This window comes from Lissotriton vulgaris, chromosome 4_1 (genome assembly GCF_964263255.1).
Source record: "Lissotriton vulgaris chromosome 4_1, aLisVul1.2, whole genome shotgun sequence".
NCBI classification, from domain to species: Eukaryota; Metazoa; Chordata; class Amphibia; order Caudata; family Salamandridae; genus Lissotriton; species Lissotriton vulgaris.
Genome location: NC_141691.1, coordinates 61,884,621 through 61,912,486, shown reverse-complemented (window position 1 = coordinate 61,912,486; position 27,866 = coordinate 61,884,621). Strand labels below are relative to the sequence as shown.

The 27,866-nt window shown below is 44.5% G+C and overlaps 1 protein-coding gene across 4 annotated transcripts in view; it reads left to right on the top strand.

Moving 5' to 3' along the window:
• LOC147718363 (uncharacterized) overlaps nt 1-27,866 on the top strand; it is a 96,629-nt gene that overhangs the window by 31,017 nt on the left and 37,746 nt on the right. For all 4 annotated transcript variants that reach the window (XM_086918314.1, XM_086918316.1, XM_086918318.1 and 1 more), the window contains 3 exons: nt 5,571-5,606; nt 13,089-13,337; nt 18,740-18,872. In XM_086918314.1, coding sequence (XP_086774440.1) covers nt 5,571-5,606; nt 13,089-13,337; nt 18,740-18,872 — 418 coding nt within the window. The remainder of the gene's footprint in view (nt 1-5,570; nt 5,607-13,088; nt 13,338-18,739; nt 18,873-27,866) is intronic.

Genomic DNA, 27,866 nt, shown 5'->3' with positions numbered 1-27,866 from the left:
TGAAAGAAAGTATTAGCCTGGGAAGATACGTTTAATTTTTGTTTCTAATTTGTAATTTAACAATGGTCTCACAACATTTTACTTGCCTGCTCTCAGGAGTGTCATTGAGATCCCAGTGCAGTTTACTACAGCTTTAAAGGTCCATGTTGGATAATTCTCAGCAAAGGAGGCACAGTTATTGTACTATGCCTTCCATGCCCCCGGCCCTTACACCCTCCACCTGTTTCTCTGAGGTTGGGAAGGCTGTCTATGGCACAAATCGGTTATCGGTAGCTCAGGTCTTGTGTGAAGGGCCTGACTCTTTCAAGGTCTGTCAAGTTTCCTTCTTCATTGCTCGAGGATCAGGTGTCTCCTTCCGGTGACTACTGCTCCACCCTGCACCTGATAGTACATGTGAAAGGTGTCGAATGTCTCCTTAAAGGAGCCCTAACTGGGAAGAAAAAGCCAGAAAGGCAGAAAACAGCCAGAGGTTCTTCATTGAAGATGATTTATGCAGAAGTAGATATGAAAGGCACCAAACTCTGCCTGGAATTATGAAAGGGGAAAGAGCTGTGCAATGACATCCTGTAGAGGAACCAAAGAGAATTCAAGCTGAAAGGAGTCAAAATCATGGACATGAATAGTAGCAAGTGGGCGATGAATGTGACAAAGTATAGGGCAATGAATGTCTTGTGACACATCATTCTCTCCTTAATGCTTGCTTTATATATGATTCAAACAGGAACTAACAACACAGGAAAACACTCAACGTCATCTTGGATTGAGAATCCCAGGTAGAAACCTCAGGAAAGACCACCTTCTTGGAAAGGGCGGTTCACAAGGCTAGACCATGACACTCTTCAAACACATGGTGCTGACTAGACACGTGAGGAAGAAACCCATGTTTGACATCTTTTGTCTGAAGCAGAACTCCATAATCCGACTGTCTCTGGCACCCTTCCTACCCGACACTTTGCAAGTCACAGAACACCGCTCCAGGTGAAATCACAAGCATGGTCTAGGCTGTGAGGTCACCCACCCTTGCATTGAGCACACCCTCCTGAAATATGCTGCCTGACTAAGCAATAAGCACAACATTTTCCTCAGACAACCCCCCACCTGCCCCCTCTGCTAAGCACTCAGTGTGGATGTAACCACCTGGTTGACGGTAAAGCGCACTTCCCACATGGATGACGAGACTGCCATGGAATGGCTGAGACAGAAGGTTATCTCAGTCCTGACTGAGCACATCAGTGGTTATCCTCTATAATGCGGTCCTGGGAAACCTGCTACAGTAGTGTCAGTCATCCCTGTCATGTACACTTCTCTGGAGGGTAGATGTTCTCCGGTCCATTGCCTTGCTTGAAATATCCTTTGTACAGGCCCATTTCTGTAATGTTTCATAGCTCTCCGAGATATGAAGATGAACTGTGATTCCACTCCATTATCCCTGGAGACAAGGGACACATTAAAGTAAACACTGAAGTGTACCTTTTCTAGTGCTGTCAGTCCTGTCTGCTCCTCTTGGGATACCCTCTCGAAGGAGATACCTGCGCCAGTTGTCTCCCCCCGGGTGCTTGCTGCAATAAGGTCCGTCCTGCTCTCCATCTTCCTGGGATACCTGCTCAAGGAGTACTTATATCAGCCATCTCACCTGGGGTACATTCTAATGCCCCATCTGTCCGCCATGGAAAATCCATTCAGTTCCTTCCTTTGCCCGCTGTTCATTCCAGGATATCCAATCTGGTGATCTCATCCCTGTGTGTCCCTGTAAACATAATAAATGTCCAGGTGCTGTCAATTCTGCCTGTCCCTCAGTGTATATGTTCAGGTGCTGCCAGTCCTGTCTGTTCTTCACAGAGCAGCTCTGTTGCCCACTTACATACTGCCTGTCCCTTTTGAGATATCTTCTATCCTCTTTCTCTAGCTGCACGCCAAACTCGACTGTCAGCTATTCAACACATTCAACCGAACACACCATAGATACTCGTTTTCCTGACTGAATTGACCACTGCATGACACTCGAGCTACGCGTCGGTAACGTCAGATGATTTTGGACGTTTGAACGTTTTTCTGTGATGTGAACTGCAAACCACAATCATTGTTGGTATACTATTTTGGAAAATTTTGGACACTTGAACTATATATTGTTCATGGTGATTTCATCCTACATTTCAGATGTTTTTAAATGTTAAACTGCTTTCTGCAATGCTGGAAAACTGTGCTGGGCGGTCGTTGCCGACCCACTCTTTTGGGCCCTGAAGAGCCCTGTATTGACGAAACACGTTGGCTGCATGCATTCTGATCGCTTGTGAAGAAGGGCATGAATAAAAGAATACACACAAACAGAGGATTGATTTCTTATACTTTTATTGAGCCCTTTTGTAATTTACTGTGTAAACATTTGTTTGATTGTCTCTTGAATATCTATAAACATACCTGCTAAAAATGCTGTCAGTTCTATCTCCCTCATACACGCCCAGTTCCTGCATGGCTCAGCTATCCTGTCTGATATACCCCCTCAGTGTTGCCGGTTCTGTGTCCTCCTACGATTCGCGTACGGTGCTGTCATTCTTCAATCTCTCGCCTTGCACACCAGCTCAGCTGCTGCAAGTACAGTTTGTCCCTCATGGGGTCACCTACTCAGGTGCTACCATTCCAGCTGTTACTCCTGCGGCACCCACTCAGATGCTGGCAGTCATGGTTGTTCCAGATAGAATATCCCCATTTGCTTTGTGTCCAAACTGTCCTTCCATGGATATCCCTGTTAGTGCTGATGATCCTTCCTGGCCCACTGAGCCAGTGTTGCTAGTCCTGAGTGTGTGTAACTTGTTGGGATACCGGCCCGGATGCTATTAGTTCATACTGTCCATATGAAGGACAGAAATGACTATCAGATTCTGCCTGTAATCCTGTACCTTATGGAATATCTGCTCAGTTCCTGCATGTCTCATCTGTTCCATCTGGATATCCCTTCAGGGATGTCAGCCCTGTCTGTCCCTTCTAGGAATCAGGCTCTAGTGATCTCAGTCTTCGATGTCTCTCCTGTCATACCAGCTCAGATGATGCAAGTAAGCATTGTCCCGCTTGGGGTACCTACTCCTGTTCTGCCTTTCTAGATGTTCTTCCTGGGATATCCACAAAGGCGCTGCCAATCTTTCCTGCTCCCTTTGGAATACCCTCATGTTTTGCGTGTCCAAGCCTTCCTTCATTGGACACCCTCTTAAGTGTTATAGGTCCTGTTGGTTCTTCCTTACATACCTGCTCAAGTGTTGCCAGTCCTGTGCTCATGGGATACCCGTCCGGCTGCTGTCAGTCCAGACTATCTCTTTTGAGATACTCGCTTTGATGCTGTTGGCCGTCTCTCTCATTTCTGGAATAGCTTCTCTAGTGCTCCTAGTGCTCTATGCCCATCTTGGGATACCCACTCATGTCCTTCCCTACTCAGATCTCCTGTTGCGTTCTTGGCCCTAACTATCACACCTGGGATACCCGCTCAAGTGCTGCTAGGTTTTTACTGCTCCTTCAGAGAGCAGCTGAAATATTTGATAGCAGGCACAATAAAAAAAAGTGATAGGGGCACATTTTCTGGAAGAACACCCACACTTGATTCTGCCATTCTGAGGCCTGGTACACTCCGAGGAAAAGGTGACCTGACAGATGGGTTGAATCTGTATTTACTCCAGTCCCTGGATTACTTCAGACTGGATGGATTTCTACACATCTGCCACCTTCTGGGGCTCCTGTGGCGTCACGTGGCTTGGGGAATGATGTCATATCTCTTAAGTGTTCTCAGGGTCTTCGTTCACTTAACCCACATGATACTCAGAGCCTTGATAAAGAACATGCAAGAGGAGACCCTGGTGGTGAGTAAGGTGGTACAAAGGGAGAAAAACACAAAAGCTACACGAATAACCAATGCGTAGCAAGGAAAGCGACAACTATTAGAAATGAGGTCAATAAAATAACTGCAGTGAGAAGGGGGGAGTTGGGGGAGGGTTTCAAACAAGAATAGTTGAATCAGAAGGTACCTGCAAGTACAGATGAACACTAAGGGATGAAGAATGTATAAGAAAAATGTAATATAATGCGAATTGAAAACACTGCAATGTACTAAGGGGTGAATGTATGAATATGCAGTGGACCTAAGGAAATAAAATATGTTTAAAAAAAGAGGAGACCCTGGTGGTGTTAGTGGTGAACGACATGTCTTGGTTCCCTTCGGTGAGGCAGATATCACTAACGAGAGCACGTATCCTGCTCTTGACTTGTCCTATTCTCCAATAATCTAGTCTTCTAAGGCAGGGAGTTAAGTGCCGGAGGTTTTTTCGGCATGAAATGGGACAAACCTGTCCGCAACGCAGCGATATTGTAAAGGAGGCAGTAGTGTTGGCACCTAACCATGCTTAGTGCCCACTCCCTTCACTGGTTGTGTGTTCGAGCACGGTGCAACATCAAACAATTTAATCACATTGACTTGCGGTTTATAATACTCTGGAATTCTTTATGGAGGGGTCCCTGTTACAGTTAACTTACAGATTATTTCAATGTGACCATAACTTTGTTATTGGGATGGAGGAAGTTTGGGAACTGTATCTGAGGTTTCTAACGAAGGCTCCATTCCTTTATTCTTCTCCAGATTTCAACTGACGTTCATTTAAATCAGGATCTCAGTCCCCCCAGTCTCTGTACTTTACTCCCTCTCCTCTTATGGGTGCAGGACATCATAGGTTTAAATTATGAGAGGGCAGTGAGAGCCTAGCCAGATTGTACAAAACCCTAATTGCATCAGGGGCATTCTGTGTCTCATGATTTCCAAACAAAGAAAGGCAACCTCCTCTGTGACCCCAAGGATGTGCATGGATGGCTCCCCACCTTTGTTGCAAATAGGTCTCTGCTTCTGGTTCTAGGTCATTCCACTAAGGCCCTGTGACCTCCGAGACCGAGTGTTTTGGGGTGTCTTTGACTGTAACATGGACCAGTCCATCTATGTTTACTCCTCACCAGTAATAGTTTGGAGTGGCAGTCCAGGAGGCGGTATCTGTTTGAGTAGAACATTCTGAATATAACACGTGTGATGTCTTAAGTGACCCACGCTCTTGCAAGCTTTCAGAGTATGCTTGAATCCTGGTATCACTAGGACTGTGATGAAAATGAGGAGCGAGGAACTTCAAAATGATCGTCATTATACTCTTTTGTGTCCCAGTTCTAGCGTGTGTGCTCTGGTGAAGGTGGCTGTGGTGTGCTTGCTTCCGTAGCTGCTACATGGTGTGGGAAGTTAACAGGATTATACTCACCTACTGGTTGTCCATAGGCCACTCACTGGAAGATTATTTATTTTTAATGTCTAGAGGTAGAAGAGGTACTTGTCACAGAGGGTGCATGGAGACTCACTTTTATACTGGAGAAGAGCAGTATGATAACCTATATGTATCCATGCCATTACACGTCTGTACACTTGTTTCAGACATGGGAGTTGCCATTGTTTTCATATACTTGGAATGTAACCAAAGTTGTACCAGTCGCCTGTCCTTATTTCGTTTTAATCATTCTGTGTTTGCTAACCTCATAATTGCTCTTTCTCTCTACAGAATCATGGGCTGCAGACCAAGGAGTAGTTAGTGGAGGTTAGTTAACATTAACATTAACTCCCTTTTTATCAGAAAAAAACAACTATCCAAATTTTGGTAACAAAATATTATTCAGTATATTTTTTCATTGACTCTGTTAAACATAAAGTTGTGTTGCTTTGAGGTTTGTTCTGAATTCATAGCAAATTTGAGGATCGGTGAAGAGCCTTGAATTTAATCTAACCAATCATACCGTTTTGTGACAGCAAAGTACTTCTATTAACTGCGTGTTGTGAGGCTGCTATCAAAGATGGTGCTAATTTTCTTAAGCATGTTGTTTTCATGTTCTGGTGAAAGTTCTCCAGAATTGAAGCATGGCTCGGCAGATATTTCCGAAGCCATTAAATGTGTGCTTTGAATGGTCTTTGTAAAGCAATAATAAAATGGCTCCACAAACATGGGTGACTTGGTGGCACAGTAAAGAGAACAGTCATATACTGCAGTATAGATATGTATGTTATTAGGTATCAACTGAAGTGGGAACTTGCTCAGCTGTACAAGATGTAAGTCAGAACTATTGCACATGTTCTACATGGCTTCAGGGAGTGAGGGCTTCCTCGTCAAGTCTCGCATACATACAGCTTTTAGCTGTCTGTTGCCACTGACATATTGTGTATAATACAATACACTTGGAGCTGGCTTTGGGTCACACCATTTCTTACCATTGGTTGGCTTTCTTCTAAATCTTGTTTCCTTGCTTCGTTTTTATTGTCTTTTCTTCCTCTTCTTGTTTTTGTCCCTCCGCTTGAGCATAATTTCTTTACCATCCTCTTGACTGGATGACTTGTATTCTTCTGTGGATCAAATCCGGGAGTTACTTCTTTATTTTTGCATTCCTTGGTAGTTCATATGGTTTCTTGCTTTCTTCCTCTGTTCTGCTTCCTCCTCATATCCTCTCCCCCTCTCTCTCTGTATTGCACCCAACCCTTCTTTGCTTGTTCTAAAAAGCATATTTTTACAGGGGTTTGACAAAATAACAGACTACAGGTTGTTTTTGTTTTATCTCCAGTGTTCCACATGGGCTTGGCATGAAAGGCAGTACTTATGGTGTAGGAGGTTGGGTGGGCAGCTGCACTTAACTTAGCTGTTTGAGACCAAAGTGGACTTACCCTGAATGAAAAGGAAATCTCTCTTCTCCTGGAGGCCGTGCTGGGCCTTTGTTTTAGTTCTGAGTCCTCGGGAAGTCAATTATGCAGCAGTAAGTGTTTTTCTTTAAATTGTGACAATTCTTTTTAGATTCTAGTCAGTTTCGTTCATGAAAAGTATGTGACAAGTAAACAATGGCGCACATAGCGAGTGGAAAAAGTTAATTAAATGTTGAGTTTCAAGGCACTTTAAGGCGCGTTTTCTTTTCCTGCAGTACTTTAAATGCTTTTTTCAGGGGGTTTTTAAAACGATGCTTTACAAAGAACCACTGGCAAAGTCGGTAGCTTGGCACTGACATCATAAAGGCAAGACCCGTTGACGCTTGTTTTCCTTTTTTCATTGGTCCACAAGCAATTTTCATCTGCTGTCCTCCACAAGTACTCCATATCGTTATTAGGCGTTTCCAGCTTGGTGTTAAAAGGCTTGGTGTTAAAAGGCTGCTAACTTTTGTATAATTCCCTGTTACAGTTTTACCTATTTGACCATATTTCCTGGTGGTGGTGTATTTCCCAAAAAGTGAACTTCTCGGTCTGCTATCTCCCTCTATTCCTGGAGTTTAAGATATAAGTTTGCTAACACTTCCTGATCCCTGCTGACATATTATGAGAATCTAATTCTGTAAGATCCCTCTCCAATCTCTGCAAATGTGTGTGAAGAGATCTCAGTACCCCAGACTGTTTGGTTATTTAGACCCCTCTCACCACTATCTGACAGTCCTCCCATAATGGGCCTGCACTATTTACTGACTCAGTGGTCATCTGAAAGTAGCCTTGCGTCACCTCCTTCCCTCTTCCATGAACATTTAATCATTCTTGAGTGACAAATCCTTCGTGACAGGTCTGCTGGGTTCGTATATAACAGAATGCTGAAGGACCCTGCTTTTGCTCTACCATACTTCTGCCTCTGGGGTTGTTGTGGCTAAAGTACCTGCTCTAAATTGGGTTTTAGTTGTAGATCTGAGAGGACACTAGGATTAGCATAGTAATAACTCCCTATCGGGGATAATATTCTTCTGGGCATGTGGATGTCCTGAAAAACAAGTGCCGTTGACTGCTGTTGCATAACTTTTTCCACTCATATAAAGTTCTAAAACAAGCAAACAGGTTTTTGTTCTGCAGTATTGCATTGTCAGCTGTATATTAAAGTGAATATTCTACAGCAATTGATAATTACATATAGTAACATATATTTACATCAGTAAGAGCCATCTCAATAAGACACTGTCAATAAATATATCCTAGAAAAACGTAATATACTACGCCTTTGTACAGATTTTCATTACAGATTTTCATTGCAGATTTTCATTGCAGGCATTCTCCATTTCAAACCACCCCATGAAGAGTTTGGCATATGAGGGAGCAAATCTGTCTTCCATTTAATACCCATTTTTGATAGAACAAATTGATTTTGTATAGAACAATCATGTTCACCTGCTGGATATGGCTGTCTGGTTTAGATTATATAAATATCTTATATATTGATGGCCTGTATACCATAATCATGATCTATGATTCTACAGAGTCTAGACATCCATTTTTAACAACCTGTAAATGTTCTGCCATGGGATATTACTTTTTTTCTGAAGAACTTCACAATCTCTAATGCATGATGGTAACTATCCAACCATAGGTGCTAAAAACTTCTTAATGCATTCTGATATCTTCTCAGTGTATGACCCAATTCTAGAGAGGATCAGCCTGCACAATGGACTACACATTTATGAATCTTAGGAAGAAAGTATATAATGATGTCACAGAACTTTTTACTTCTAAATATTTTTACACTTGCTGATCCAATATACCATATTTCACCCATTTTTTAAGTAAGGGACACCAATTTCTTTGGTTCGTATAACTGTTTGGTGCGTACTTTCTCATAATCTTTCGATACTATAAGCCGTCTAATAGCTTCACGGTCATAGGAGTCAGAGTTCATACTGACATTTTCTCCCTTGTCAGCTTTGTGTATTATAACTGTTCTATCATTAACAAGACTTTGAAGTGGATCTCACTTTTGGTCATTTTGTTCTTACGGCTGTTTGTCTTAACTTGCTCAAAGACTTGACTCCAATTTATACAAGACCTCCATTACATGATATTCCTTCATGGCCGGTATAAAACAAGATTTATTGGGCAATGTACTAGTAAAACAAATCACTTTTTCCATCTCCATATTTTAGATTAGACCCTCAATGCCATGGACCTCATTGGTTTGTAAACTCATCAAAAGTTGGATATCTTGCTGGTCCTTAAGGGTCATTTCATTAGGGTTTTTGCAATCTCTAATTTCTTCTTCACAATAATTGAAAATAATTTATTTCAACTTCAGATTTCCAGTGAATTTTTATAAGTCTTTTTTTAGGATCAATTATTTCAAAGTGACTCTCATCCGAGCATATGAGAGACCTTTTAAACATTGAATCTCAGCATTTGATAACCATCTATCCAACAGATCAGTAATCAGATAACCTATTGCTGTTCTGCGCTCATCTGCGATAGTGTCTTGACCCCTACGCTTTTAAGCTTTTCTTTTTCTCCTCCTGTGTAACTGATCCTGTGTTACACTGAGCTCTCTGTTCCGAGCTGTTTTTGCTAATCTCATCCTTCTTTGCTACTCTAAAAATTATATAGTTCTCTCACCACCTTTATTACGTTCTTCAAAACTTGAGCTCAGAGAATCGACACTAGAAGTATCGGAGGTAACAATAGTCTTTGGAATATTTTCAACTGTTTTGTCCAATTGTTTAGCATACCTGAAAACGCAACCTAATGCATATTCTAATATTGTAGGAACTTACTTCTTTTTGTATCTTTGACATCATCTGGAAATTTCAAATAGACCTCAACCAAGATATCATATTTCTCCTTTGTCCGGTTTATTATGTTGTTTTTAGCTAGCCTGAATGCCAAATCTTTTAGTTTTTTGGCACATTGAACAATTTTATCACTTTCAAAAGAAAATGTAATTGGCAAACCAGTCTCAATAAAAATAGCAAGATTATTTATGACCAATATATAATTTCACAAAAATTACAGTGCCTAATTGATACAAACTCAATATAAAGATATCAGGGGGTTTTGATCAGCATTAATGGCCCTGCAGTTCTCACCCAAAATACTAGAAGATCACACTGACATACATTAAGCCATAGTTCATTGTATGTTTTAGGGGGGTATTATATGAACAATTTAATAAACATATAGACATCTTACATCCTCACAGGACGCACCCAAAGAATTCTCCTACCACCCTACTCCTCAGAGTCAAGAACATCATCTGCGGCATACCTCTGGGTTCATTCCTCAGCCCCACCGTTTTCAACACGTACATGACACCCCTGGCAGACATCATCTGAACCCATGGCCTCAACATCAAAACCTCATCAACTCATCCTCCCTCTAACACATAACCCCACCATCACCAAGACAAACTTCTACATCGACATGATGAATTTCGCCAACTGGATGAGGACCAACTGCCTGAAACTCAACACAGGCAAAACAGAAATGCTGATCTTTGAAAATAACACCTTAATGGGGTGACACCGGGTGCCCCCTCGAACTTTGACCTGTAACCTTGGCATCATCCCAGACACCAAACTCACCATGAAGTGCCAGGTCAACACAGTCACTTCTTCATGCTTCCACACCCTTTGCATGCTCAGGAAAATCTAAAGATGGATCCACGTCAACAGCAGAAAAATCATCTCTCAGGCCCTCGTCACCAGTCGGCTAGACTACAGAATTGCACTCTATGATGAAATCACTACCCAATTCCTCAAGAGTCTCCAGACCATACAGAACACAGTGGCAAGGCTCGTCCTCGACCTCCCCAGATGGACTCACACCACTCCCCACCTCAGGGCCCTCCACCTGCCCCCGTTCAGACGAGATGCCAGTTCAAGATGTTGACAAACGCCTACAAGGTACTCCACTATCCGGGACCAGCCTACATTAACCACTGCCTGCATTTTCTCCAGACACCTGCAATCCACCTCCCTCGCCCACACTCTCTGCATCGTCCGAAGCAGCAGTGGAGGTCTTTCCTTCTCTTACCGCGCCGTCAAGTACTCGAACTACCTATCTCTCCATCTGGGAACGTCGTCCTATCTAGGGGCCATCAGAAAGGGACTCAATACCTGGCTTTTTGACTGAGACCAGCAAAACCGCAGCACCTGGATACCCTCAGGGGTGATGTGCTGCGCTGTATACATACTGATTGATTAATTGACCTTCATGTACTAATTTGCAAAAATCTTTTTCATATTTATAAGCACATCATATAAAAGCCCATATATGCATATAATAAAAAGCCCTTTTTGCTTGTTTAGTTTATAAATTTGGCATAAAATACACCCAATGTCATAGTGCTTTATTTGAATGACCTGTTTACACATAGTTTTTTTCTGTATTTGATATGAAGGCCTAGATTTGAGGTCCACAATACCAATCCGATGTTAACAGCTAGCACGGGGTTCGCAGGAATGCCCCCACTTCTTCATGGCTGCAACATAATCAATTTGAGAACCTCTTAACAATCAAAAATATAAACAAAAAAGAAGGAACATACAATGGCCTGTTTTACACTTTCATTATATCACAACCTCACATGCCACATAAACACAAACTCTATAATAGTCTTTGCTCCATATTGAGGTTGGGTTGTCTTTGAAGACTTCATATAGCAGACAATTGCATACTTATTTGGCACCGCTAGTTTATATGGGGCTTCACTTTGTTTTTATTAAAACTCAATGAAGTCATACTATCCATACTATGCCATACTATTAAGGCAAGAGAAACACCCAATGATCTTTCACTGTTCTCTAAACTAATGTCATGGTTAAATTCTTGTTCCTTGGAAGTGCCAAATGAAATTCTAAACAATATTTTTTTTAAATAACTTTAAAAACCATTAGAACTGGCAGTTGCTTATTATATGCTCTCCAGATTAACTTCATTTTTAAAAATTTTAACATAGTATTTGTGTTACTTCTTTATTTTACCTGTTATCAGGACTACACACTACGTAGGTGGTGCAGTAAATGAAAGAAACCATAAAAAGAAAAGATATTGTTGGTCTCAGCTAGTTCCAAGTAGGTTTGTTGTGCTTGCTCACTTGCATACTACAGCCAAACTGGGCATATATGTTGTTGGCTTGTGCTATTATGGGAGAGGTGGGTGAATCTTGCTTCCATCTCCCTTATGATAGAGAGATGCCTACTTTCTGCCGGATTCAAAGGGAGACAGAAGACTTAAGGTGTTGAGTTTGGTGCTGCATTGCTAGAATATGGTACGATCAGTCAAATGTACTGTGATTACTGAAATTCTTAGGCACAATACATATTGGATCCCCAACTAATTTTCCACATAATTAAAAATTTTTTCAAAAGAAGGAATACATGTTTTGAGCCCTGCGTATCCATCCATTGAAAAAGAAGCATGTTTAAATGTACTGAGGCTACAGAGACACTGGTGGTGGTTCCTTGTCTAGCCAACTGTGTGCAGGTAACTGTTGGCCAACAGCTGTGCAGTCAATAAAGAAGACTGAGACTTGCTTTGGGACCAAAAGTGCAATTACCAAACCAAACAAGATACCACTGACGGATGCTTCTGCAAAACTGTGTGCTAAATGATAGGTTTATCAATCACCCCCTGTGATAGCAGGACATTGTGTAAGCATATGATCAGTGTCCAAATCATTTCTCTTTCACTAGAGTACAGAGCTGTAGCACTTGCACCACACTAGAATACCCACAGCGCAGACACAGCTCAACAACTCTGTGCCTTAAATTAGAGAATTGAGGATATCGGACTGCATTAGAAAATATTTTAATTATTTGCTGACTTAAGATGACCCATCTGAATCTTCACTTGCAAAAACAACAATTGATGGACAGAATGCAGAACAATGTCATACGTTCACCCCAGTGCAGAGATCTGGGCCTAAATCCATAGTTTTTTTGCTCACCATACCAGCCCAGTTCAGACATGGCCATATGCAAATCAGCCTTGACCCTGTGCCTCATGGGAACAGTCCAGCCCGAACTGCCAAGCCTTGTCTTCCCTGGACCGGAATCAAGCATCCTAGGACCGGTTTCTGGGTATCAGCCGTAATCAGCCAGGATAGCTTGACTCCAGTGGTGTGGAGAGCAATTGACTCAAACAGAATCTTTTTTACAGGTTGGTAACATTTTTCTTTTCAGCCACTTTAGGCATATTTGAATTGTATTTGTGACTTCTTTGTTAAGCAGTCAAAAGAGTTTGCATTTCTGCACCCCTCATTTCACATTTTATCAATATCGCTGTGTCATAAACTCTTTTTATGTTTTAGTCTTTGGTTCGGTGTACTCCATGTTTGATATAAACCTGTCCCACAAAGGACAGATCCAACATCTTGTCACCGCAGAAGAGCTTGAAAGGAGGTTTTCAGAACCGGAGAAATTTTCCTTGCGGATAGCACAGCGTTACCTGCGTCAGCGAAAGGATGTCGTTTCCAACCTGGCTGATAAATGCAGCCAGTACAACTTGCATCCGAACCGGAATGTTGGCATGACCTCTGCGTGGACATTAATCACTGAAGGTGCCATTTTTATTTCTGGGTTTCTCTTTTTTATTTGTGTTCAAACATATTTGAAACATGGCTAATTATTACATTTTCAGTTTTTTGCAATGCATCAGAGGTAGCATTTAGTAATTACCAGTTTAAAACAATTAGCAATGTCTAACTAGGGTTTTCTAAAGTTAGCTTTGCTTCTCCTTCTCAAGTATTAATTGATCAGTTTCCAATCCTCTGAAAACCCTTCGGCGGCTACCAAGTCAAAAGAAATGTTAGTTGAGGGCCCTCTGCCTCCATCGCAGCGCACTTTATTCTGGTATACTCCTGGCAGAGCTCTTCGCCCTACCGCTTATCTTTTTTCCTTCCCCAGATGTCGCAGAATCCATCTGCTTTTTCCTTTGTTGCTGGTAATATTCAGAATTCTCCTCTGATATCTTTAGAGATATCTTTAGAGTCTGAACATTGCCTCAGTTCTGCAAGCAGTTAAACCACAGTTGTTCTCCTAGTCTTCGGCGTCTGGTTTCTTATGCTCAGTCTAGCATAGTATTATTTGTAGTGAGTGTGTGTGTGTAAATTATCTATGTATATTATGTGTGTGTGTGTGTGTGTGTGTGTGTGTGTGTGTGTGTGTGTGTGTGTGTGTCAGATCACTTCAGGACTCAAGCAAATAAAGTTTTATGCAGGGCACAAAAGTTTTTATTTACACATTGATTAGGGGAGCTTTGTAGAGTGTTGCTTCAGTGTACTTTGCAGTCATACAGATCACTAGATTTCTAAACGGACACTGAATAATAAGTAGGCGGGTTCTAGACGAGCAGTGGAGTGATCCCCAATGAATAGGGTATGGTGCTCCAGTAGAGGTCTGATCAGTAGGAGGATCGAGTTTTTTGCACCTAAATTCTCTATATACAGAAAAAAAGAAGGCTTACTACAGGAAAAGCTGTTAGAATGTGCATGTTCGTGGGTTCAATTGCAGAAAAATGAGCAGTTGAACACTGTTATTTCCCAAAGAGCTTTGATGGGTTAGCAGCTCTATTATTTTATCTTGTCAAAGATCCCCATGGGTCTCCTATCTGTAGATCTTGTCTGAAATGATGGCTGTTCCCCTGGTGGGCACCCCTACTGAAAGTTGTTTCTCTGAATTCCTGGCCCAGAGGTGGTTGGTTCTCTGACTGTCTGGCCAATGCTCTGCTGATTCTGTGAATGCCTGGCCCAAAGCTCTGTTGGTTGTCGGAAGTACTGGCCTAGAGGTTGTACGGTTCTCTGAATTCCACGCCGTGAGCTTGGTTGGGTCTCTGAATGTTCAACACTTAGGTTAGCCCGTTCTCCGATTATCCCACCCTGAGGTCGGCTGGTTCTCTGACTGCTGTGCCCTAAGCCTGGTCCGCTGAGTTTCTGACCCTGACTCTAGAGCTCCACTGGAAAGATTACAAAGATCGCTGACGCTCTGTGGGATTCTGGCTATAGAGAACTTAAAAAACCTTCATTAAGACCTGGATAATTTTGGCTTAGATCAGAGGGACCAACTTCCTACAGCATCAGGCTGATATCTTGACAGTCTTCATCTTTTGGTGTCCATTACAGTTTTGAGGATTTTGCCCCAGCTGCAAAAGTGGTTAAGATTTTCATGTTCAGATGAGAGCAACAACGATCTTAATACCACATTCACTGCACCAAATAAGCACCTTTGTTTTGTCCTCTGCAGTCATATTTCAGTTGTCGTAACTCCAGATACATTGGGGCGTCTACAACCACTGTTGCATGGCTCACTACTACCATCGGTTCTAGAGATGTCTTGTGTCCAGCACTGGAATTCCTGCAGGGGTTGTTTCACTGTGATCTCCTATTAGTGTAGTCCAGTTGGGAAAAATCTTGGCATCAAGTTTGACTCTGAACTAAAGTTAACTCGGCAGGTGAAGGCTGCAATTAGTTCCTGTTGGTTGCATCTGCAGGTGCTTAACAGACCTCTTCAGTTTTTGCTACTCTCTGCGTAGTCTCTGATTTTTAATACCTGTTTGTCATCTAGGCTGGATTATTTGAAATCTGTCTACTTGATACTTCCTTGGAATTTAGTTCAGGGGCTAAAGCTTGTCTGGAGCTCTCTGTAGAACTATTGCATAAACTGTGAGAAGAGGGACAATCTATATCCAGCCTTGAAAGCCGTGAAGAGGGACAATCTATATCCAGCCTTGAAAGCGGAGAAGAGGATCGATATATGTCAAACCTTCAAAGCCCTGCTCTGACTGCCAAAGTTCAAGAGTGCAGCAAACTATGTGTTTGGTACTTGCACTATCTACCAGACATTCCCCACGTTTCTCTCAAAATTACAATTTACCAGAGCACACAATCACTTCACTCTGATCACATTATTCATCTGACCTTTGTTATCTCCCTGTAACAACCCTGTTTATCTCTGCAAAGATTCTGGAAGCCTTAAATTCAGGCGATCAATAACAATACTCAACTTTCGTTTTCTGTTAGAAGCTTCTATAGCATTAAGAAGCCACTGCATACAGTGGAAGAGGTGTGGCGCAGCGTCCAGGGCGACTGACTCCATAACCCGTGGGCTCAGGGTTCGATCACCGGTGCCTGCGGCTGATCAGCCCAGCACCATGTGACTCTGGGCAATAGCTTGCTCACTCTTCCCGACGGCCCCCAGCGCCTTGACACCGTCGGGGAATTGTTTGTGCTTTACAAATACTGGACATTTACATTGTGCTTACAAAATTTCATAAAAGTAAACATAGGATGCAGATTAGATCAGATGAAGCAGATTTGTATAGTGCCCTAATACAGCAAATATATCCAGACCCCACCAGTGTTATCAAGCAATCCCCATTGTATGCTCATTAGAGGAATGCTGAATTCTGGTGCAAAAGATTGTGTAGGATACATTGAAGCATTGAGAAGGGAATCCCCTCTACATATGGTGTTTACACTGTGCCACAAGCAGGCCTTGAGCTCACACAATATTGTATGCTAATTCCTCGTGGTAGAAAAGACCTCCATGAGGGCGGTCACTGGCTCGCTTCCTCAGGGATCGTCCTCTTTATCAATTGTTTCCTGGAGGGAAGACAGGAAAAACTTGTAAATTGATACTTGTATAGCACACTACTCACCCGCAAGGGTCTCAAGGCGCTTGTACGAGTACCGCTGTGGAACCCATCCTGGCTTTCCCTGTGGGTCGTCCACTCCTGGGCACCCCCAAGGTGGAGGCCAGGCATCCTTAGCGTTGTGGGGGCCGTTGTGGAGATTAAGCAAGCTATTGCCCAGAGTTGCAGAGTGGGACCCATGATTGGAATAGGCACCGAGGCGAGAATTATCAGGTCCTTGGAATTTTGAGCCCAAGACCCACCGAGGCGGGGAATTGAACCCTGGTCCCAGGCTAGACCTCTGCATCAGGGTCTGCCGCTCTAATCATTGAGCCACACTTCTCCACATGCCAAGCTACCCTTTTCTAGGAACTGTAAAACTATCTTCTTCCATAGGGCTTATTCAGAACTGAGTTTACTTTATTGGTAACTCCCTTATCCATCTGCAGTCAACAGTGCGCAAACAGGATGAAGCTGCCTTACAGTGACTACAATGAAAGTAAACTTCAACATTGCCTACTATATCCTGGTCACAAGTTTTATCAGACGCTGCCCTTCTTGCTTCTTCCTTGCTCAAGACGTAGAGCCAGCTGGTTACACGATGCACTTGGACTTCCTTGTTGACGTGCACGCTGACTCTGTTCTCTTTATCTCCACTTTGAGACGTCTGAATCTAGATGCTGCTTTATTTTAGTTATGTATTTATATGTTGCAGTTTTATGTTGGTGTAAAGTACAAAACATATAAAATACGACTGCGTAAGTTCATGAAAAGCATAAACGGGGATCCTACGGGGGAGGCAGAGGCATATAGGAGCAAAGTATTCAGTGTCACATAGAGAAAACAGAGATACATTATCATTAAGATTATAAACCTGCCTCGTTGTCTTCATCAGAGTCATTGGAGTCAGAGATAGTGTTACAAGACCTATTTACAACAGGAGTGATTTGGATAAAAAAAAGTCATTACATATGGAGAAAAAAGTTATAGGAGATAAGGGTGATGATCATTTTGCAGAGATGAGTTTTGTAGGAGAATCTGGGACTACTGTGACAGGTTGTGGCAAAAGTTCAGAAGGTGTTTCGGTTATCTGTGTTGAGAGACCGTTGTCAGGCGAAGTTCAGGGAAGCGTGTGCGTTTTAGAGACTGGGCACAGCCTGAAAAGGATTGAGTGAGGGTTCAACTGGTGGTTCAGGCTGCATTACTTGGCAATTAAATTAGGTTTGATTTTATAAAGGAATACCACATGAGCGCCTTCCTACTTTAGCTCTCACTTGTGGCAGTACAGAGGCTTGGAAAGGGCTCCTATCAACTGTATCTGGTATTAACTGATAGTGATAGGTACATATCTGGACATGAGCAGCACCCAGGATTCACCACAGCTGCTGAGTGTTTGACTCTCAACTAAACAGCACTCCTGGTAACCCACCACTGCAGCCAGAATGATTCTCCATTGGCTTCCTGTCTAGGGTTGTATCCAGGACTCTATGTGGTGCACATGTATCTCGCTGACAATGCCCCAGTGTACCCTACAAACAACATAAATAAATACACAGCTCCCTGACGTGTGCGTCTCTACTTCTCGAGCACACTTTAAAGGTCCTCTTGGCATCCTATGGAGGCTTTTGATTCATGGTACGTAGTCCGTCACTGCGGAAGACCATCCCACCCAGCACTAACCAAATGACTGCTTTTCCATAAACATCTAAAAAATTACCTCTTCCAAAAAACTTTTGGCAGGTTTCCACTGTATTGTGCTGTACACGTTTGTGATCTTTGTAACTGCACCATACAGAAGGTCTAAGCAAATAGAAATAGTTACTAGCATTTAGGAAACTTGTAAGTTTCAAATGTACATTAATGTTCCATCTTGACTTCTGACTCTCTCTCTCTCTGTGCCAACATTAACGCACAGTTCCAATCTGCCAATCTCACATAGGTACCCGCATTATTATTCTACATCTCATGAGATGTATCCTTTCAAACGCTAAACACATTTCAATTTGTGCGGTTATTCTAGGATACAATCTCAAATACATAAACAAAACACATGCCAAACAGCACAGCACAGGCCAGGTCAGTTCTATAAAAACATTTGTAAGATCGAATTGTTCCCCACATTGCAACCAGTTGTAACACACTTGCAATCCATCTTCGTATGTTTGTTTTTCATTTACATGCCAAGAATTGTAGATGAAATGTTCCTAAAAGTAAGAGTATTGCATTTGTAAAGTTAATGTGCATGCTTTCTAGAATGTGTAAGGTGTAAGCACTACGTTTTTCTTACTCGTTTACATTTCTGATGACTGCAGTGTTTCTTGCTTGCTACTTCAGGTGATGCGAAACATTTAGCAGAAAGCACAGAGGTTCTTGCAGCCAAGTACTGGCCTTCCAAGGAAATAGCTAAAGATTTGAACACTATTTGCACAGCGTCCGCCGCCCGCACTGGACAACTAGAAAACACCAGGTAACTTTAAAAAAATGTTTCTTTTTTAATGTAACTCATTCTTTACTATTATGTGTCCCTCTTTTGAGACCTTTTATCTGGCTTGTAGGGCAGCCAGTGGTTTCTGTGCAGAGTGTACGGTGGGTTCTGTGGCCGTCTGGTATGTGGTGAGTGCTGTTGTTTACCACTGGCGTACAGGGCGACAAGTACTGTTGCAGCACAACTGCAAAAACAAGGCCCTTCTGTTGTAAATGTTGCTGTCCAAGGGTAGTACGTCCAGTGGCCAAGCCCTATTCCAAAGCATGGCACAAAGTTTGGGGTAGTTCAACAAAAAATTGGTTCTGTTGGGTAAGACAGGTTATTTGAACAATGCTCATAGATGCAAGTGAAAACAAATCAGCTCTCTGATACAGGGACTAGTGTTTAGTGAGAAATCAATTGCTCAAAACACGGAAGAACGAAGTTATATGTTCAAAAGTATTGTATTGTACATATTAATAAATGATTGCTTCTATACAAAACTGAATTACTTCATTCATAAGTTAATTTATACATACATAGAAAGACCGTGATAAACAATTTTGTGACTTTTTGTGAAAGAGTGCTCAGTGAACAGGATAATCTATACAGTGCGGGAAATAAATCTATACAGATGTATATACAGGTACAGTTAGGGTTTGGTCAGATGATGGTTTGATCGCAACTGAGGATTCCTTTGGTTACTGTGGGAATCCTGGTGATTCTGAACCTATGGATTCGTCGACGTTTCGACCCTTGTGTGCCCCTGTAGGTGGTCACGGCGGGTCTTTCTCAAGACAGAGGGGAAGGGGGACGGTTTAAAGATCAAAGCAGGGGTTTCCTCTGGTTGATCTAGTATGGCTCAGTGGCCTCTCGCATCTATCGCGTGTGTCTCAGGGGTGAATCTCTCTCTCTGATGCGGCACCATTGAAACGTCGACGAATCCATAGGTTCAGAATCACCAGGATTCCCACAGTAACCAACCAAGTAAACAAGCATTGGAAATGCAATAGGTCTCGGATTTATTTGAGTTAGAGCTAATGGCATTGTAAATGGCAATGTCTTTTAGCCATGTGTTATGGAGTGTATGCATATGGTGTGTAATGGAATTATGTGGTATGGATTGGAATTGTTCACCCTGCACACTCACTGCTCTGCACTCACTGCTCTGCACTCACTGCTCTGCACTCACTACTGTGCACTCACTACTGTGCACTCACTACTCACTACTCTGCACTCACTACGCACTACTCTGCACTCAATACTCACTACTGTGCACTCAATACTGTGCACTCACTCACTACTGTGCACTCACTACTGTGCACTCACAACTGTGCACTCACTACTGTGCACTCATTACTCACTACTCATTACTCACTACTCTGCACTCACTACTCTGCACTCACTACTCTGCACTCACTACTCTGCACTCACTACTCACTACTCTGCACTCACTACTCACTACTGTGCACTCACTACTCACTACTCTGCACTCACTACTCACTACTCTGCACTCACTACTCTGCACTCACTACTCTGCACTCACTACTCACTACTCTGCACTCACTACTCTGCACTCACTACTCACTACTCTGCACTCACTACTCTGCACTCACTACTCTGCACTCACTACTCTGCACTCACTACTCTGCACTCACTACTCACTACTCTGCACTCACTACTCTGCACTCACTACTCTGCACTCACTACTCTGCACTCACTACTCTGCACTCACTACTCACTACTCTGCACTCACTACTCTGCACTCACTACTCTGCACTCACTACTCTGCACTCACTACTCTGCACTCACTACTCACTACTCTGCACTCACTATTCACTACTCTGCACTCACTACTCTGCACTCACTACTCTGCACTCACTACTCTGCACTCACTACTCACTACTCTGCACTCACTACTCACTACTCTGCACTCACTACTCACTACTCTGCACTCACTACTCACTACTCTGCACTCACTACTCTGCACTCACTACTCACTACTCTGCACTCACTACTCACTATTCTGCACTCACTACTCTGCACTCACTACTCACTATTCTGCACTCACTACTCACTACTCTGCACTCACTACTCTGTACTCACTACTCACTACTCTGCACTCACTGCTCTGCACTCACTGCTCTGCACTCACTACTCACTACTGTGCACTCACTACTCACTACTGTGCACTCACTACTCACTACTCTGCACTCACTACTCTGCACTCACTACTGTGCACTCAATACTCACTACTGTGCACTCAATACTGTGCACTCACTCACTACTGTGCACTCACTACTGTGCACTCACTACTGTGCACTCACTCACTACTGTGCACTCACTCACTACTGTGCACTCACTACTCTGCACTCACTACTCTGCACTCACTACTCTGCACTCACTACTCTGCACTCACTACTCTGCACTCACTACTCTGCACTCACTACTCACTACTCTGCACTCATTACTCACTACTGTGCACTCACTACTCACTACTGTGCACTCACTACTCACTACTCTGCACTCACTACTCACTACTCTGCACTCACTACTCTGCACTCACTACTCTGCACTCACTACTCACTGCACTCACTACTCTGCACTCACTACTCACTACTCACTACTCTGCACTCACTACTCACTACTCTGCACTCACTACTCACTACTCTGCACTCACTACTCTGCACTCACTACTCTGCACTCACTACTCACTACTCTGCACTCACTACTCTGCACTCACTACTCTGCACTGACTACTCTGCACTCACTACTCTGCACTCACTACTCTGCACTCACTACTCTGCACTCACTACTCACTACTCTGCACTCACTATTCTGCACTCACTACTCTGCACTCACTACTCACTACTCTGCACTTACTACTCACTACTCTGCACTCACTACTCACTACTCTGCACTCACTACTCACTACTCTGCACTCACTACTCTGCACTCACTACTCTGCACTCACTACTCTGCACTCACTACTCACTGCACTCACTACTCTGCACTCACTACTCACTGCACTCACTACTCTGCACTCACTACTCACTACTCTGCACTCACTACTCACTACTCTGCACTCACTACTCACTACTCTGCACTCACTACTCTGCACTCACTACTCTGCACTCACTACTCACTACTCTGCACTCACTACTCTGCACTCACTACTCTGCACTCACTACTCTGCACTCACTACTCTGCACTCACTACTCTGCACTCACTACTCACTACTCTGCACTCACTATTCTGCACTCACTACTCTGCACTCACTACTCACTACTCTGCACTTACTACTCACTACTCTGCACTCACTACTCACTACTCTGCACTCACTACTCACTACTCTGCACTCACTACTCTGCACTCACTACTCTGCACTCACTACTCTGCACTCACAAGTTCACAACACAAATTTTAATTGCTTTGTATTTCATTATAACACTACAAATTGAGATTGAAACGCAAATATTTTTTTTTCATTTTGTTGCTTGTGTTCACTGTTTAGAGGAAGGTGAATTGAATCAATTAGTAATAGCAAAACTTGTTGTTGACAGCTCCTTAAGCGCAGTATGAAGCTCTATATTATTATTGCTTTAATGTTGAGACACTTCTGTTCAGCTTATGGGCACCTCCGATAAATGTACAGTCTGTGTAAAAATGGTGACACTTTCCCACAATAAGGGCATAAAAGAGAATGCAGTGATACAGTGAACAGCCTGTGCGCGCTAAAATTGTCTAAAAATCCACGCGTGCCCTTGTTGAACAGCTGGTAGTCGACACAGAAACGGAAGGTACAGGATTGGGACGGGGGCCGGGGCTCTGAGTCTTTTTCACCCCCCTTACTACTTGCTCGGTCGGAAGTGAAAGGAGCCGCCGTGGTTGTTAACAAAACGGACATACATAACACTTCCAGGGGCAAGTACTAGGAGGAGAGTGCGCTATTAATCGGATAGTACCAGAACCGCTCAGCAGCACTGCCATATTTAAATGGAGACATAGGCAGAAATGTACAGCAGGCCCGTTGTTTTTTTAATGGCCCAATAACTTTGTATATGACGGCGGCTGTACCTTCAGCAGTGCAGTACTGACACTTGTTGGCAGTCTCTGCAAGGATACCAATATTTGAATGGGCATGGAAACTACAATTGCCTCAAACATTTGAGTAGGTGAGGTACTGACCTGAGGGCTGGGCCTGGACTGCAGCTTCCGAGGTAGGCCATAGGCGGGAGCGGGCCGGGCACGGCGGGCAGGCAGTAGAAGGCAGGGGCTAGTAATAGTTTAAATTATGGCCGCCGGCCGGCGGTGACGGAGGTCCTTCTCTCTGTCGTTGGAGCGTGGCTGGGTCTTAGGATGCCACACCTCACGTCTCACTCGCACTTTAAATTGCGCATGCTGAATGCTCATGCCAAATGACGCGCACTATGTAATTAATAAAAAGACGGCTCGGAGGCCCGGCTGGGGCCCGCGCGCGTGCGCAGCAGTTGCGCACATTTGATTAATGAAGAGCGAGCCTGTGAGGCCCGCCCGACCCGCACCTAATTAATGATGAGCCTCTGATGCCCGGCCGGGGCCCAGGGGCGTGCATGCCGTACGCACTGCGCACCATTTAATTCACAACAGGGATAATTCATGATGAAGTGAAGGGGGCCCCTGGAGCGCGGGGCCCCCGTGGAGCAGTGCCGGTGCTAAGCACCAGAAAGCACCGGCACAATTGGCAAAGCAACCCGCTTCTCCCTACGTACCGGCGACCTTAGCTGCGGGGGGCGCGCGCAGCCGTGAACGGCGGCTGCGCGCGAGCACTGGCACGCAATCTGAGAGGCAGGGACGGCACGCGACTGGGGCAAGCCAGTGACGTCACCATGGAGCGCATAGACACGCCGAGACGAGGTAGGAAGGGGAAGGGGAAGGGGGGGGGGTCTCTGTGAAATGTTCTGTATGTGTGCGTGTTGAGTGTGTGTATGTGCGGCGAGGGGGGGGGGTCTGTATGTGTGTGCGTGCGTGTGAGTCTGCTTCCAAGGAGCCATGGGAGACAGGAAGCGCGCGCGACCTGATCCCAGTTCCAAGGTTGCGCGTGCACCTCACTTGTCTCCTGTCTCCCTTGACTCCTTGAAAGCAAGAATGATTGCAAAAGAGTCTCGGAACGACAGATTGCTTCGCAATCTGTTCGCAGATCCGAGACCTAAAAACTAGTGTATTTCAAATTGGGGACTACGCCAAACCCAGAAGGCCCTCAAGCTCCACGTTCTCAGTAGCACTTAGACAATAAAGGGTTAAAATGAAATGATGTTTTATGTTATTAAGAAGTATTTGGATGGACTTAGCAAACAGTTGCCTTCAGACACATGGTGCACGGGTGCCAGACAAAAAGGTATCATCATTTCTAACGGCGTAATTCGAATGCATTGACAAGAGCAGCGGATTTTGACTCGAGTAATTGAAATAATATGGACTGGATCCAGGAGGCGTCACATAATTTAAGATTTCAACAGTCCCCCATCTACGTCAGATCTCTTTTGGCCTCTCACAAATTATATCTTGAACGAATCGCAGTGCAAGATTTGGGCTTTCTTGTTGCCTGAGGTTGACCAGCTTTTCTTGAAAAATTGATGGTTGCTCTTTATATGTTCTGTCCTGTCGATGACATAATAAATGAATATGGTTGAAACGCCGTCTACGCCTTTCTTGGCAAAAAATAAGAGGAAGCCTTAAGTGTTTCATATCTTGTGATCCTACAAACCTGTTATTGTATAAAATGTTTCCTTTTTTGCCATTAATATTTTTGTTCACACTTTACTTTGTCCTTTGTTATTGACATATTTTGGGTAACACAATGAGCACCTTCTCTATTATTGTGTATTTGAATTTTCTACAAATGAAAAATATATCTTTTGCTAATTTCTTAAGGGTACTGAATTATTTCATGATTTTTGGATGGGATTCTTTAATGAATCATTTAAAGCCACAATTGTTTCTTCTTTAAACTAGGAACCTGAACCATTGTAGCATTAACAGTATCATAATTTCTGGGTCCGAATTGTTGAAACTCCATTTCAAATAGTCCTGAAGTTTAACTTGCACAAAAATCTAACAGTCAGAAAGAACAAGTGTCCCATCCAGAAAAATGTGATGTTTGCGCACCATAATGTTAGTTCAGAGCCCTGTGCCGAGTTCAGACTATTTGAGGTGCTTACTGGCCACATTGGAGTTGGAAGAACACCTACGAATGTTAACAGGTGAGATTGAAACTTCAAGGGCCCTTTTAATTAAAAAAACTACAAATCCCTGCACTTCTTTTCAGATGGGTGGGCACACTATTCAATCCACAGACTCATCCTTTGGGACTAGTTCCTTGATCTAATTCGTCTCTGTTCTAGGAACTTTAGAAAACTCTATTGGGTAGGCATGCCTCTCTCTTTTCTGGAATCTTTTCTTACATACCGCCACCACCGCCGAGAGTCACGAGGAATCGCCGCAGGTACCAGCCGCCACCGCCAAGAGTCACGAAAACCACAATCACCGCGCCGCCGCTCCGGGAGACTGCAACACCCGGCAGGCCTCGCGGCGGCGCGTAGCAGTGATGCCAGACGCGGGGAGAACGCGCCAGGAGGCGCAATAAATTCCCTGCCACCCCGGCGGAGCGGGGGAGACTTACATACCGCCGCCACCGCCGAGAGTCACGAGGAATCGCCGCAGGTACCAGCCGCCACCGCCAAGAGTCACGAAAACCACAATCACCGCGCCGCCGCTCTGGGAGACTACAACACCCGGCAGGCCTTGCGGCGGTGCGTAGCAGTGACGCCAGACGCGGGGAGAACGCGCCAGGAGGCGCAATAAATTCCCTGCCACCCCGGCGGAGCGGGGGAGACTTACATACTGCCGCCACCGCCGAGAGTCACGAGGAATCGCCGCAGGTACCAGCCGCCACCGCCAAGAGTCACGAAAACCACAATCACTGCGCCGCCGCTCCGGGAGACTACAACACCCGGCAGGCCTCGTGGCGGCGCGTAGCAGTGACGCCAGACGCGGGGAGAACGCGCCAGGAGGCGCAATAAATTCCCTGCCACCCCGGCGGAGCGGGGGAGACTTACATACCACAGCCGAGAGTCACGAGGAATCGCCGCAGGTACCAGCCGCCACCGCCAAGAGTCACGAAAACCACAATCACCGCGCCGCCGCTCCGGGAGACTACAACACCCGGCAGGCCTCGTGGCGGCACGTAGCAGTGACGCCAGACGCGGGGAGAACGTGCCAGGAGGCGCAATATATTCCCTGCCACCCCGGCGGAGCGGGGTAGACTTACATACCGCCGCCACCGCCGAGAGTCACGAGGAATCGCCGCAGGTACCAGCCGCCACCGCCAAGAGTCACGAAAACCACAATCACCGCGCCGCCGCTCCGGGAGACTGCAACACCCGGCAGGCCTCGCGACGGCGCGTAGCAGTGATGCCAGACGCGGGGAGAACGCGCCAGGTGGCGCAATAAATTCCCTGCCACCCCGGCGGAGCGGGGGAGACTTACATACCGCCGCCACCGCCGAGAGTCACGAGGAAATGCCGCAGGTACCAGCCGCCACCGCCAAGAGTTACGAAAACCACAATCACCGCGCCCCCGTTCCGGGAGACTACAACACCCGGCAGGCCTCGCGGTGGCGCGTAGCAGTGACGCCAGACGCGGGGAGAACGTGCCAGGAGGCGCAATAAATTCCCTGCCACCCCCGCTTCGCGGGACGCCCGGAGCGAAGCCCGGGCAAAGGGCGGGCCCTCTAAGGCAGGAAGAGGCAGGAGCAGGGCCAAGAACGCTGCCCAAAATCATCCAAGTAAGTTACATACTCCCATAAACCCCTGTATGTGCCTGGGATACCACATTGACTTAAAACCCGTTGGACCTGCACTGTTGTAATTTTGTATAATTGCTTGGAAAATGTCTAAATCTAAAACATCAACAGTTCCCCTCAACACCATAGACAATTACATGGTTCAGAAAGTTGCCAAAATTAATCATGACAGGAGATCATCCCTGGGATTGAGTTATTTGCCAGACTTGCTTATTGACAACACGCCTCTACTTACCTCAGCACTTGATATCAGTAACGAGGTGTTTCAGACCCCGGATAACAACCCACTGACCCAGCTTCTAGTAGCCATCGCTGAACCAGCTCCAGAGAGCAGGCCATATATTGACATTATTACTCTAGAAGAGGAGGCCCCTACACCGGTCCCAGCTCCTAGAGTAACAAAGGGGGGGGAAAGAATATACCTAAACGGGGTGGCCTTCGATCAAGTAAAAAGCGCCCTGATGCCTCCCCTCAGGGAAATAATGGAGATGATACTAGGAGTAACGTAGGAGGAAAGGTCCATCTGGATGACGACCAATTTAAGAAGTTGCTGAATGCCATAGATAATAAAATCAAAACTATTACCAAACCACTCCTAAGCAAAATAGACCAGCTCACAGAAGAGGTTAACAGACTGGGGGTACTTTTGCAAAAAACATTAGAAGAAAAATCAAATACTGCTTTGTTAAAACCAGCTACAGTTGACCCAAAATCTATTCAAATTGCTCTTGGGTCAGATTTACTTGCAACACTCCCCGGAACACTATGAGGAGGCTAGCCCAAGGGGGGGAGGGATCGAGAGACCCAGATTCAGTTAATAATAATGAGGACTCTGCAGGGCCGAGCTCTAGAGGTACAAAAGATCTTGATAACCTAGAGAAGGGGCCTGTTGAATTAATAGTGGAAGCCTCTCCATTAATATTGGTCCTAGCAAATGTCCCTCAACTAGAACCAGGGCAAGTAGAGAACATCCCTTCTTTGATAAACAAATCACTCCATTGGCTATCAAAGAACATGGCTTTTAAACCGGGAGGCAGGGACCAGTTGGCACAGGAAGTAGTTAAAGCTAGAAGAGTTGAATGGATCGGGGGTGGTACCAAAAAATTTAAGGGGGATTGTGTGGTGCTACATTTCTCAGACCCAGAAGTTTTGCC